General features: G+C 48.0%; 1 protein-coding gene across 6 annotated transcripts in view; it reads right to left on the minus strand.

The window, feature by feature from the left end:
• Positions 1-1,572: 1,572 nt before the first annotated feature.
• NUP214 (nucleoporin 214) overlaps positions 1,573-14,605 on the minus strand; it is a 103,482-nt gene continuing 90,449 nt past the window's right edge. For 4 of the 6 annotated variants that reach the window (XM_038549004.1, XM_038549003.1, XM_038549002.1 and 1 more), the window contains 5 exons: positions 11,290-11,442; positions 6,343-6,514; positions 4,235-4,374; positions 3,356-3,380; positions 1,573-2,848 (listed from right to left, as the gene is read on the minus strand). In XM_038549004.1, coding sequence (XP_038404932.1) covers positions 2,815-2,848; positions 3,356-3,380; positions 4,235-4,374; positions 6,343-6,514; positions 11,290-11,442 — 524 coding nt within the window. In that variant the 3' untranslated portion in view covers positions 1,573-2,814. Of the gene's footprint in view, positions 2,849-3,355; positions 3,381-4,234; positions 4,375-6,342; positions 6,515-11,289; positions 11,443-11,733; positions 11,848-14,605 lie in introns of those variants that run through there. The other 2 variants (XM_038549005.1, XR_005364892.1) reach the window with 2 other exon arrangements.

Raw genomic sequence — 14,605 nt, forward strand, 5'->3', positions numbered from 1 at the left:
GCCCAGTCCACACCCCTCCTGCAGCGCCAAAGATCTGACCCAGAAACTTCTCTGGAGAGTTGCCAGAAACGGAGAGCAATGCTGAGGGCAAGCACTGGGATGCTAACGCAGACAGGCAGGACAGCAGTGACGGGACCTCTGCCTCAGGTCTAGAGGGCTTCACAACCATGGCAACACGCCAGGGGACTTGCACGCACACCTATCTTGTTATTCAGGTTCTCCTGTCCCCAAGAAACCCATTTTCTGACCTTTTATCACTGTATCACTGTGTTGTCATCTGAAGCACCAATTACAACTGTATGACATTTGTGTCTAGAAAAGCCAAACAAAACACAACCTTGCTCATTAAACTGTCTTCCCTTTTTCCTTCCTGCCTCTCCTGGGCCACCCCAGCAGCCAGCAGGGCTGCCCACCTCCCCACTGCAACTGATGGTGCCACGACAGTGGGTGAGCCTCCTCCTGGGCTCGAGCAGCCTCTCTAGGCCTTTCCCCTCCTGGGGACCCAGGCCCCACACTCCTGCGGCTCTTCAGGAAAGGCTCATGCCCCTGGGAGCTCAGGTTTCAGCACCAGCATGCAGGCCCTGCTCTGAGATGACCCCTGCCACCTACTAGTGTAATCGACCCCAGAAAAGGCCGGCAGAGGGGCTGAGGCACCGGCAGTGCATTCCTCTGTGCTGCCGCCAGACAGCAAGTGGCGGGGGCGTTAGTGGGTGGGGCACAGCTGATAAGGCCTTATGGAAAGATGTCACCTGCCACCTCGATGGAGGATTAACGCAGAGAATTCCAGGTCAAGGGTTTAGGCGGAACCAGCTTCTATTTATAAAAAAAGAGCCTCAGGGGGTAAAGAGGAGGGCAGGAGACTGGCTGGGTTTGGGTGCCAGTCGGCAGGATGACCTGCTGAGGCCCAAGTCAGCTCTCATCACCTGGCCCCCTTTAGGGTGAAGCCCTCCATTGCGAGCTTTTCCCAGGGAATCTGAGTTCCTGCTCTCAAGATGGCCCCTTTGTAGGAACTAAAGAGGGCGCAGGCAGGGGGAACAAGCCCCACGTCTGGCAGTGTGGATGTCATGGGGGCTGAGCCCAGCTCCACAGCTGAGGGGCCTCGTGTGACAGCACGGGGATGGGGGTGGTGGCGGGATATTCTTTCATTCCACAAGGTCCCAAACGAGTACGTGTTAAAGAACTCGGATCAAAGCTGAGAGAGGCACAGATAGCCCCTACTCTTCCTAGGCCACAATGGGAGCAGGATACATCATCACCCAGGGGGCACCGGGGACCTAATTCTGGTTTGGGGTTCCTGGAACCCAACAGTGATGCATGATGACACTCCTTTTCTGAGGGCCCCAAGAGCCACTGAGCTCAACACCCTGGGGTGTCCAGGCCCAATTTCAGGCCTACTGAATCACAATCTGCAGGCCTGGGGCTCAAGGGGCTTTACTTCACACAGAACCTCTCAGGGCAGGATCAGCAGAGCAGGTGGTGACGGTGATGCAGGGGCAATGCCCCCACGCCCACCCACCCCAACAGGCTGACCGAACCAGTGAGATCACACTGGCTGTAACGTGACAGATTCAATCACATGGAAAACTTTTATTAAAACATTTTAAAATAGAATTTTCCAAGATGTAAAACTTTGAACAATCCTTCCTGACCCTCCCCTGCTGTGACCCGAGCCAACGCACGGTTGCATCCTGGCCTGAAAGACGACAAATCCTCCCGTCTGCTTTAGATGTGAAGCAGTTCTTGTTTGTCAGCAAATGCCTAGGACACCATAGGCCTGAGAAGTAAAACATGCCCAGACCCAAAAGATATGGCATTTCACACACTTTGATAAGACGGAAGTTGGGGGCCCTTTGCCATCTTGGCAAACACGTGGCCACAGTGTCAGTGACAGCAGCGTCGTCTCAACTGCAGGCCTGTCCTGGGGTTATCTGCACTGTGGTTAACAGACAGCGGACCAGGCGGGGTGGCCGATGTCACTGTCACTGGAGATAAAGGCGCTCTTCTCCATCACTCTTCTCCAGAGTCAAAGAAATCCGCTGCGGGACACAAGCACCCAGAGCCACCTCGACAAGATGAGCTGACGGGGCTGGTCCAAGGGCAGTGTCCTTGTTATCAGCATGCACTGGCCTGTTTTCCACGCTCGCCTCATGGCTGCCTGCACTTTGATTTCAGGTGCCACGAGCTCTTCTGACTTGGCTGATGCCCGCACAAGGGAGTTCCCTGCCCTTCACCCAATCACAAGGCTGGTGTCTCTAGGGTCTGGATGTCCCACAGGAGCAAGGACACGAAAAGGAGATACCCAAGTTATGGCCTCACAAAGGTGGCTGGCCAGCACTCAGTCTCTTCTGTAGGCAAGGGCCAAGGCTCGAGGAGAGTCGGTGTCATAGGAGAAGCTTCCACCCCCCCTCTTCATGCATCCATCTCCGATGCTGCTGACTTCTGGTGCCAATCTTGAAGATATATACATGGCTGGTTGGCCGGAGGCTGGGAAGTTTTCTCGGAGCCACAGCAATGAGGAAACCCCTCTCCCAGGCTGTGACCTGACAAAACCCACATATATTCAGCATGGAAACGGACCAGAGTTTAATAGCGGGGAGGGGGGCGGTGGGGAGAGGGCACCCATAATAACCAACATGAAATAGAAAAGATATGAACAAGCGATCAAGCATCTCAAGAGTTTTGGTTTCTGCTGTTTCTGTCTGGGTGTGTGTTTCAGTGCGAATGTCCACGTGGAGGACTGCTCCAGTGTGGCTCAGTGAAGAGGAGCTGAGAACGTGGTTGGTCTCAGGATCGGAAAGGAACACGGACACCCACTCAACTTCTCCAGCCACCAAAGCCCTGGACAGACCTGTAAGGAAGCACCGGGAGAGAGGCAGGTCAGTGCCTGCTGAGGAAGGGCTCCGAGGCTCATGCAACAGCCTGAGGTCCAAGTTCAGGACTCTGAATTTTTAACGTCATAGGATTCCACACAGAAGCACAGAGCTAGGATCAAAATATAAGACTGGAGGCCCGTAGGCAGCACGAAGCTCCTGAGACACTAATAGGGAATCAGGGAACAGCATCTCTCGGGTCCTGCCCTCCAGTCCTTGCTCATCGGAAGGCATACTCCTCTCTCTTATGCGTGGCCCCTGAGGAGGCCAGGCCTGGCACCTCCTGCTACACTCCTGCTGAGATCAGCAGGTTCACCAAACCCAAAACCTACTGCTGAACCCCCATGCTTCCAGGACAAGCTTACAAAACAGGAAAAACAGATACAAATATACAAATAGAGCAAAAGTTAGTAGTGTAATATTTTCACATACCACACACTCCTCCCTCCTTATTTAATGGCTGCAAACTGGAGGTGGATACTTACGAGTTAGATGATCCAAAGCTGAATCCTGAAAAAGATGGGAAGGGTGAAGTGAGTGCATGCACACATGCACTCAAGAGGCGGAGGGGCAGTCCCGGGCCCCACCTCGTCCCTCCCTGCAGAGCCCTGTTGCCCCCCATCTGAAGGCCAGCGGAGGGTGGGGGTGGGGAAGAGGTGAGGAGCCTTCTTGGCATTTCAAGGTTCTTCTCTCCCCCACGGCCAGTGTGGGCTGTGGGTCCCTGGCATGGCGCCTCCCACTCAGCTGCTCTGGGGCCACACGGACCCCTTTCATTAGGAAACCATGGTTTCCTTTTCCCATTCACTTGCTGCTGCTTGGAGAAGCAAGACACTTGGGTACTAGGCCTGGTTCTGCGGCTTGCCCTTTGGCCCTTTGTCCAAATGGGCCTTGAGGGGGATTTTTTTTCTTCATTTGTAAAGTAACAACGATGCCTCACTTCTGCACCTCATAAATGTTGCAGAAATAAAACCAGAAGAACATACGTATTCCACTATCTGAAGAAGCGTGGGTTCAACAAATCAGACATTTTGTCCAGTCTTTACATCTTATCTTTGGCATTTGCCACCTTTGATTTTTAAACCAAGATCTAGTAAGGCGATTATTATTATGGGTTCTTGTCTTGAGAGAAAATCAAGGCAGTCATTTTTTTCTTTGGTAAGAAATGGCACATTACATGTCTAATTAAAGCCTAAAAAGAACATTTTGTTTTTCACCCACTTTCAGCCTTTAAAATACTAAACAGAATTGTCAGGTAAAAACCACTCAATTCTTGGGTGGGGGGCAGGGTGTGCAGAGAGGTGGGGGGCATTTATTAAGGAGAATGCAGGAGGGATTACAGTGATGGAACAGGTCTGGCCGCCTACCTCCTGTGCTGGATCCAAAGCCAGAGAATCCCCCACTCTGGGTCCCAAAACCAGAAGTCTGTTGGGACAGTGATCCGAAAGTCGGAGCGTTCTGACTTGCGAGGGTGCCAAAGGATGTGGTATTGCTGCTGCTCCCAAACCTGGGTTCCAGTGAGAAAGCAGATGGTGGTTAGTGTGGCCATGTTGGCACCTGCTGTCCAGAGTCTCAGGCCTGCTCTGGCAGGCCTCAGGCTGCACGATACACAAATTGAGGGGACGTGCTTGGTTTAGACTAGTGGTCTCTCAGAAGTGGCAGGCTAGAGCCCAGAGCAAATCTCAGCTTTGGGAAGGAAGACAACAGGAACACGATACAAAAGCCAAATGGTCCGGGGTTTTAGCTTTTCTCCACTGTCTGGAAATTCCAGGTTATCTGGAAATGGAGCAGCACTACAGTTTTTTCTCTATCTCCAATAGTTCTTGGATTTCATCCCATCATTTTAGTTTCTTGTTTATCAACAACCTTCTTCCAGTTATTTGTCTTTAGCTTCTTTCTGGATCTTGATTCTATGGACTTTTCACAACAAGGTGATGGGTCTTCTGAAAGCAGACCCTTGGGGTGGTCCTGACTGGTCCTGCTCTATTCCTACTCCTGCTCCAGGCCTCCCAGGAACAGTGGGAGCTCCTCAAATGTTGGCCAGGGGCAGACATGGACCTGGGAAAAGGTGACAGAGTCACCTCATAACAGAGTCAGTACTTGTCAGCCTCTTTGACAAAATGGAACTAACCAGTCAGGATTTGTGTGCGTGAGCTCCCTCCCAAGGCAGAATATGATACTTTGCTACTAGTAAAGAAAATAGCAGGTTTCAGATAAATAAATAAACCTCAAGATTCCTAGTCAACCCCAAATCCTCCAACTCTGCAGTACCCTGTGCTGGGCGGCCACTGGAGACATCAGTGTCTGTTGGAACCTGCCAAGAATATTGGTTTAAGTTGGTCCAAACTCTCCTTTAAAAGCTTTTCTTAATTTTAATTCTTGGGGTTTCTGGGGGGAAACTTAAAGGAATCATTAGTTTCTACATGAAATCCAGGAAGCAATCTATCAACTCACTCACTTTCTGGAAATTTGCCAGCATTTCCACACCAATATCTTTCATGATATGGGGGAGGGCATATGAGTAAAAACATACTTTAGTTTACTTTCAAGATAAAGATGCTATCACCTTGTCTTTAAGATTCACCCCAAGTATCCCAACAATTCCCCCAAACAAAGCCCTCATCCCCTTCCCATGTCTTGAGCTTTAAGCATCCTGAGTCTTGTGCCCAGTGCCAGGACAAGGTCCACCAGATGCTGATTTCAGACACTCATATGTCCTTTGAATGAGGCACTTTGTAGTCATCACCACATATATTTTATTGGGACTCTGTGGTCTGGTGAAGGCTATTTATTTTCTCCTTGGGGTTTTGGCAACCAGACTGAATTTCTGGGGCCCTTAAAAGCAAATCCCTAATATGGCATTTTCAAGTGAGGATGTGCACAAGGCAGTAAAAAAGCAGCTCTGAGAGCTAAGCTGAGACTCTGAAATGTGTGGGGTGCCCAGTTAGTGCCCAGTGTGGAAGCTGGCCCATGGGACTGGGACCCACACACCCACTCTGGGGGTCTGGAGTGGAACAAAGGACAAAAGGAACGGTTTGCTCAAGGACAATGGGTCGGATGACACCACAGTCCCATGGAGAAAGAATGTGGTGAAAACTATTCACCTTGAACTCCCTAACAGAAATCACCACACAAGGGGCAGGCCTGGCTCTAAAGAAGCTAGGATGGGACTGTTTTTCTTCCTTATATCATCCTTTAGTTCCACCAGAACAGGGCCTGCCAACCAGTACTCTATGTTTTTGGCTAATGGCAACACAGCTCGCATCCACTCGCCTACTCGACAGTGTCTAGCTTAGAAGAAATGAGCCTTCCCAGAGAAGGAAGAGGCTTCCTGGACTGACTTGCTGATTTTGAGGGAGGCGGGCTTCAGCTCAGTCAAGAGTAGGGAAAATGCAAGAACTGTCCTGCCAAAATGGGCATGCTGGGCCCCAGTGCTTTCTCGGCCGTCCCCAGGTCCATCCCCGGGGGGGCTTACCCGAATCCTCCTGCGCTGGCAGCCGCAGTACCCTCTCCGAACACTTTGCCTCCCGTCGAGCCCAGAGGGCTTGTAAAGGCTGGGGCTGAACCGAATGCTGGCACCCCTCCAAACCCAGGGGATCCCCCAAAAGTAGGAGGGCTGCCAAACACTGGAGCAGCACCGAAGCCACCTGAGCAAAACAGAGGCAAACAAACAGAAACAGGGAAAAAGAAAGGAGACAGGAAGAGAAGACAATAAGTGGTGAGAAACCAAATCAAAAGAGGAAGGAAAAAGGGGAAAACAGGTTAGAAAATCAAATTAAAATAACTGTGACTTCTAAGTACCGAACCACCCCCTCCACTTCTAGCAGAAGGGTGGGGTCCACCAGGGGAGCTCCCTGGAGCTCTAAGAATCCAGCAGACCCTTGTTTGTCTATGAGACCCTCGATCCCTCCCATGGGCAAGGTGGACGTGTCAGCTCCCAGTCTCGTGGAATCAGATCGTCACCAAGAACCAGCCTGGTGCATTTCTGACCCCTTCCCAGCCCGACCACGTGGTTCTGAGACTCCTCACTGAAAAAGCATTCTGGAAAACTCTGGTCCCTGCCTGGCTGTCAAAGATGACAGATGTTGTTACTATCACGACTCAGGTAGGGCTTCTAGCTTCATGAAAATCCACATTCTAAAGCTAGAGCCTCAAAAAAAATAAAAAATAAAAAATAAAAAAAAAATAAATAAATAAAGCTAGAGCCTCAAAGTCTCCTCTTGGGGAGAACCTATGAACTGGGTTACAGAAGAGATGGGAGAGGCACACGGCACTGGTGCTCAGCCAGGGGCTTTTTATTTATTTAAAGCCCTATGGCTCTCACATCTCTCCACAGTCTCGCTGCACAGAAAAATTTCTTAAAAATGCTTTCTCTCTGCAGTCAGGAGCAACTTCTCAATAAAAAAGCACACTGAATTTCCTCTCTGGAGGAAGGCTGCTGGATAAATGTGATAAAACAATCAATCAGCCCTGAGGAGAGCCATCGGAGTCCCTGACTGCTGAACGGGGGCTGGGGGGCTGGCACATGCGCAGGCCATCGTGCCGAAGGGCAGGTGCTCTGAGGTGGCCCCCTTGGATTGGCGGAGATGCATGCTGGGCGGGGAGACGGACTGTCCTTCCCTGAATATTCCTTCTGCTCTGGAGAGGGTTCCCAACCCCAAGATACTGTGTACCTTATTTTAGGCTATGAGCTGGGAACCTCAGTGAGTGTCTGTTGAACAGAATGGAATAAACTGTAAAAGAAAGGTGCTCTAGAACAGAGTATTTCTTAAAATGAGTGCTGGCCTAAGGAGCTAATGTGCTAAAGGGGATGACAGTGGCCTCGGTGCAACGAAAGAGAGGCCAAGGACACTCTTCTCGCGCTTTGTGGAAAGTGAGTCCTGCCATCAGAGGCACGCATCAGGCCTTCTTCTTCTTTTTTTTTTTTTTTAAGATTTATTTATTTATTTATTCATGATAGACAGAGAGAGAGAGAGAGGCAGACACAAGAGGAGGGAGAAGCAAGCTCCATGCCGAGAGCCCAATGCGGGACTCGATCCCGGGACTCCAGGATTGCGCCCTGGGCCAAAGGCAGGAGTCAGGCCTTCTTATGTAAGCACAATCAGACTGCAAACTTCTGCTACCTGAATCAGGAAAGATCAAACTCTGGGCAGGAAAAGCTGTTAGCTGAATTCTTTCATTATTTGTTGTGATTCACTCCTGTGCTTACTTATCATTCCTAGTGAAGATACTTTTTGCTAGGGCTCATGTTTGGGTTAACATTCTAGATTTTCAAACCATGAGTGAAATTCCAAGCCATGATAATGGAGACTGTTGGGTTACAAATATAAGAGAGTGGAAAAAAAAAAAGTGCTAAAAAACCCTTGCAGTTGAATTATTTAAGACCGATCATAGATCTAGTTACATTTTCTTCCTAGACACACACAGCTGTACCTGGTGCCTTGCGCACAATATTACTCTGACTTCTTGGTGGAGGGTGAGTGAAATAAGAGAAGTCACAATGATACAGAAAATAAACTGGACTGGGGAGAGGAGGTGAGACACACAGAATCACACACACAAACGCACGCCCTCCCCACCCCTATATGCACACCCACCACACACACAATCACATATCACACACACACCCCACAGACACACACCATATACACACCTCACACACCAGATATACACCCCCCACCACATATACACCCCCACATACCACATACACACCCCTCATACATCCTCATACACACCACAGACACACCCCCAAACACCAGACACACACCACACACATATCACACACACATACACACACCAGACACACATCACATATATAACTCCCCCATGCAACACATACCAGACACAACCACACATACCACATATACACCCCCCCCACATACCACAGACACACACACACAACATATACAACCCCCCACACCAGAAACACACATACACACCATATATATCACACATCACAGATACATATATCACATACACAACACATACAAACCACATACAAACTGACACCACATACACACATACATACCCCCCATATATACACCCCCCACATACAGATATACCACATACACCCCCCCCCCATACACATATAACACACATACCACATACACACAATGCCCCCAAACAACAAACCTGGGTCATAGCTAAGTGAAACAGGAGGAAAATGATCACTCTATTATTTTTTGGATCTAGGCACTACTGATGCTAGGAAGGGTTCGACTGTATTAGATGCCGTATTTTCATGATTTTCTTCTCCAGAAGAAACAGAAATTTGCTAATAATCAATGATAATAAAACACCTGACTTACTGAGGGCCCTCTGTATGCCACGTATAGTGCCAGGTGTTACACAACACTTTGCCTTAATTCTCCCAATAAACCCGGAGTCCCTGCCTTGCAGGGGAGGAAACAGGCTCAGAGAATATGTTATTTGCCTGAGATCAGCCAGCTGATGGTGGCAGTCCTGGGACTGAAGCAAGGGCTGTGTGACTCAAGAGAGCACCTACCACTGAACTGCATGTGTCACCCAGCCTCTCTCCACCGCAACCCCAGCAACAGGGCAATGGAGTGAGCCTGACAGGCTGGGAACGGTGGTTTGGGCCCACCTCTGTTTCCCTCACAAGTAATCTCCAGCACTATTATTTCCTAAGGTAATTGTACTGAGAGAGGATGGACACTTTTGGAATTTTTCAAAGACCCATCAAAATGATCCATCTAAAATCTGTCTTAAAGCAAAATGCCAACTGTGATGTCTTAGGCATTTGTATTGCCTCGGCAAGAAGGATGACTCCTTTATTTAAAGCAGCCTTTCCTTATGCTCAAGACTCTAGCACCTCCATCTACACCAGAAGCCCCCTGAGAACTGCCATTAAGTCCTGCAGGGAGAGCCAAAGTGCCAGAAGCACAGGGGACATGGGCTTCCTCTACCCTTAGTGTCACCTCTGTTGCTACCAGTTCATTCATCCCCTGCAGCTTTCTCTGTTGGAGTCTTCAGTCTGAGGCCTTTCACAGGGCAAAAAAACAGGAAAAATATTCGGAAAGGTAGAATATATTTTCTCTAAGATTAAAAAAATAAAAGCATAAGATTCTCAAAGTCAACTGGGACCTGATTCCAGAATAAGAACGACATATAAGAAAAACACTTGAATAAAAAAAAAAAAATTATCCAGTTCCTTAAAAAAAAAAAAAGACGCCTTGATGATTAATGGATTAAAATTTCTCAGTCAAATGTCTGCTTTGTTAACTAGGACTCAGAGCTTTGTAGCTTTTTCATTTTTAAATCATTCACTGTGAGGAAGGGTGGGGCCAAAATAAAGCTGCAATGCTCATGTCTAGTGCATTTTAAGTTCTAGGAAGAATCAAACACTGCAACCAAAGACTAACCCACCCAAGCCACAGGTCTGAGTAATGGAGCACGATGTGTGGAAACCACAGCAATTTAGGTTCCAGAAGGTGGGATTCCAGGCATGGAATGTGGGACGGTCCTATGTCAGAGCCACCTATGCATCTGGTCCTTGGTAGGGTCTTTCCTCTCGAACTCACATAATTTTAAAGTCTCCCATACACACAAGGAACAAGAATCCTGACCACTCACCCTTGGGGAGTCTGCTTTAAAAAACTCCTTTCTCTGCAAACATCCTCCCCCACTCTGCCACTGATCTTTTTTGGGGAAAAAAAATCTTTTGACACAATTTTCCACGCAACAGGGATAGGAATGCAGACCCTCTGAAGATCTGAGACAGAAAGAGGACAGAAAGGCAGTTGACAGAAATGAAGTGTTTTTTTATCTACATATGTATTGTTCCTTAAATTCTGAAATTACAAATGTAGCATATGATATAGAAAGTCACACAGTTCACAAAGATATACTTTAAAAGTAATGCTGGGATAAGAAGTAGTGCTAGCGATGCCCTTTACTCTGGAATCCACTAGCTGTGGGAAGTAACTACGCTGTATACTTGCAGTAAGTGGATGTTGTATGTGTACATGTAATATACTTATGTATGTTATGCTAAAAAAAAAAAAAAAGTTTTGAGAAAGAGAACAAATGAAATAGACCCCAAAACTAAGCAGATCATCTGTCTTGCCCATGACCTGGAATGGGACCCAAGCTATTCTGTGACTTGGGTGCTTTCTTGTTTATATTTTAGTTATCACTGTTTTGTATGTTCTCCTACTTTGGTTGCTCTGCACTTGCTACATATTTACATTCTTGCTTTGGGCATGTCTCAGGAGACCTAGAACAGTGTTAGGAACACAACAGATGCTCAGTAAATATAAAAATGAATTAGGGAGGAAAAGTCACTTCATCCATACTCAATCCTACTCCCTTGAGAGCCACCCTAGAGAGATCTCCTTCCAGGTGTCCATGCATATGTAAATACACATCTAAAAATCACCACAGCTATTAAGTATCAGAGTACCTGTTTTATTTGGAGTAGAGAACCCGAAGCCTTGGGATGCCACACTTCCTCCTCCAGAGCTGAAAGTGCCTGCAGGTTTCTGCTCCCCAAACGATGAGCTGGCAAATCCACCAAATGTCTTGGCCCCACTGTTTCCGAATAGATTAGAGGTATCTAAAGAAAGGAGGAACATGTTGAGGGAGATCAGAGGTAGAAAAATGTCCTTATCTACTTGGAACAGAAGAAAAAAAACTGCAGCTAGGTGTTTGAGGAGAAGCAAATGACAAGTCTGGGACTCAAGGGAGCTGGGCTGTAGTGAGCACCTTCTCTGATTTGCCCACATGTTAATAACAAATTCTTAATCTCTGGGAGCCCAGACTCTGGATTCTAGGGGAACACCTTCCAGGGAGGGGGGTGCTGCAACAGGCCCAGTAAAGAGGCTCCTTTGCAGAAACGCATCTGTACCCCCATGGGGATCAGGTCTCTCTACCAGCTTCCCATGAGACTGTTTTCTCCTGAAGAATAGGGCTTGCTTTCATTCATCTCCTCCCATGAAAACCAACTTCACGCTTTGTAGAGCTAGAGAAAAAAAAGTCAGAGTAAATCCAAACCATGCTTAATGGCTACCAGCTTCCCGATTTTATAGTCAGGTTGGGCCTCTTGGCTGTTGCCGGATCTCCTCAAGGAATGGCAGCAAAACAAGAAAAACCACAATGCTCCTAACTCTGATCTTGGCGGCGGCGGCGGGGGGGGCGGGGGGGGGGGGGGAACAGACACGACTAAAGATATTATGAAGAATGTAAGAGGTAGCAAGACTTGCAGTCTGATTTCCTTTTCCTAAGCAGTTCAATGAAGCCCTTGACCTTTCAGATGGTTATCTAGGTGGGTCACTCCCTCTACACACTGAATCTACACCAAAAATGAAAGGAATAAAGGAAATGAACTCCTAAAGACCAAGATGGGTAAGAAGTGTTTTGCCTGTTACAAGAAATGCAAATCTGACCAGTAATGCACAAGTAGCCAAAATTGTACACATAGGAGCACTTGGGTAACACAAACAGCACACCATCAGGAGTTTTTCTTTCACCTTTTGGGGGGAGAAGGTAGAGACAACTCACACTTCACTACCATGTTTGGGTGGGCATTTTGTTAAAATAAGTTTGAGCCCAAAGGCGGTGGGGTGAAGCTGTCCTGAAATGGGGTCAAGGCTCAAAGGCACGGGAGTAAGTGGGGCACTGAACTGATGCTCCTGGTAGTGACAGGGCACATGCCACATTAGCAAGTGAGAAGTGTAAACATCTATATGAGGCCAGTATGGCCCTGAGCTGATTAGGTGCTTCCAGTGAAGGTGATGGAGGGAAGGGGAGGAGAGGAACTCACTTTCAAAGTCCAGGTATATGAAAGTGTCCCACCTCGAACCTGTCAATCCCAAGGTCCCCCATCTCACTCTGCTGCCAATCCTACCCAGGCGTGAGATGCGACTGCTCATAGTTGCAGTTGCAATGCTCTTGATCTACAATCCAGGAACTGAATAGCTTACCTCAGGGACATGACCACCTTGAATTTCTAGGCACCAATACATGGAACCCCTGGCCACCACATGGTCATTTGCTCTGTGAAACTCCTGGTGGTGGGCAGCCCGGGTGGCTCAGTGGTTTAGTGCCACCTTCAGTCCAGGGCCTGATCCTGGAGACCCAGGATCAAGTCCCACGTCGGGCTCCCTGCATGGAGCCTGCTTCTCCCTCTGCCGGTGTCTCTGCCTCTCTTTGTGTCTCTCATGAATAAATAAATTAAATCTTAAAAATAAAAAAAAAAACTCCTGGTGGTAGTTGGAGCACCTGGCTAGCAGTGTGCCAGGCACTGATGGTGGGAGGGGTGCACAAGCTCCTTTTCATCACCCTCATACATGGTACCACAGGATTATCCATTCTTCTATTGTAAAGGGACTTGTAGGTGGAGTTTACAAAAATGTCCTCTTGAACAGCCTGAGCTTTCCGTCAGGGAGCTAGCTTAGAGGCCACATTATATTCTTGCGGTGGCAGTACACTCAACAATGGTGGTGAAAAACGGGCTATCCAGCCATTCCTTTTACTTGGTACCTCAGGAATAGAGACTGCAACTTTCCGACTTCATTAGTACTCATGTGGCAAAAATTCCAAATAGCAAATCAAGTCAAGTGCGAGATTTGGGGCTAGCTCTCCTCTTGGAGAAATCTGAGACACAGAGGTGAAGTGATTTTACCAGGATGATATTGGGAGACTGAAATGCCTGAAGTCAGAGAACACAGAAGCTTCTAGGCAGATTTACCCCTTCACCTTGGAGACTCCTCTGTCTGAAGATGCTCATGGACATTACAGTGGAGTACACAGGTGTTCTGCAGTCAGCCCTGGCTCAGGCTACCTAGTAGCTGTGGGCAAGGACTTCACCTTCCCAAGTCCCAGTTTCTTCTGAGATAAAATGGGGACAGTGAGGGGGGAGAGGGTGTCCACATGGCTGCGGTGAGGATCAGATGAGCTGACGTGTGCAGAGTGCCCAGTTGGGCCGATGGCAGATCCTCTCCTTAGGATACAAAACTTCCCGTTTCTTTAACTCCTCCTCCTGCTACATCCCACTCGTGTTCACCATAAGAAGACACAGAGCAGATCAGTGGCAAAAAACAGTAATCCTTTTCATTTTGCAAAGATCATGAGTTAAACCAGTCAAGTTGTAACAGTTTTCGTTCACAGTCTCAAGAGGAGCTCTACATGTTGAAACGTTTTAGGATTTATTTAAGCTGCTCTGAAGCAAAGTGGCATTAAACGAGGTCTGCTTCTGTTTCCACAGTCGTCAACGTGCTGCTCGGTTCTCTTAGTGGTTCTAAAATAACATAGTCCCTGGCTCTGGAAATACAAGTAAGAGGGTATCTTCGTTGTTGGAACAACATATCATTGTAGTAGATACCTCTTCACTTGTGGGCAGAGCAGCCCAGAGAGAGCCCGTAGTCACAGAGCTGTTTGGTGGCTTCTACTCTCCAGGGTGGCAAGGCCAGGGACAAGTGGCATCTGCTCTGGGCCTCCCCCTGCTGGCACGACATGGATCCTCTTGGGTCCTTTTATTTGGCAAAAAACACTTGCATGACCCAACACTGGGGCCAACCCTACTTCAGTTAAATTATATCTGGTATAAATTTGATATAAATACCATCACAAAGACCAGCTCCCATTTCCTTCTGCAGGTCTAGAGTCACCAATTAGAATTTCACACACACTGAGAAGGGGTTTCTCAAGAAGCTCTAGTACAAGATTTTTTTTTCTTTAAAGATTTTATTTATTTATTCAAGAGAGACACAGAGAGGCAG

This window comes from Canis lupus, chromosome 9, assembly GCF_011100685.1.
Source record: "Canis lupus familiaris isolate Mischka breed German Shepherd chromosome 9, alternate assembly UU_Cfam_GSD_1.0, whole genome shotgun sequence".
In the NCBI taxonomy this organism is placed as follows: Eukaryota; Metazoa; Chordata; class Mammalia; order Carnivora; family Canidae; genus Canis; species Canis lupus.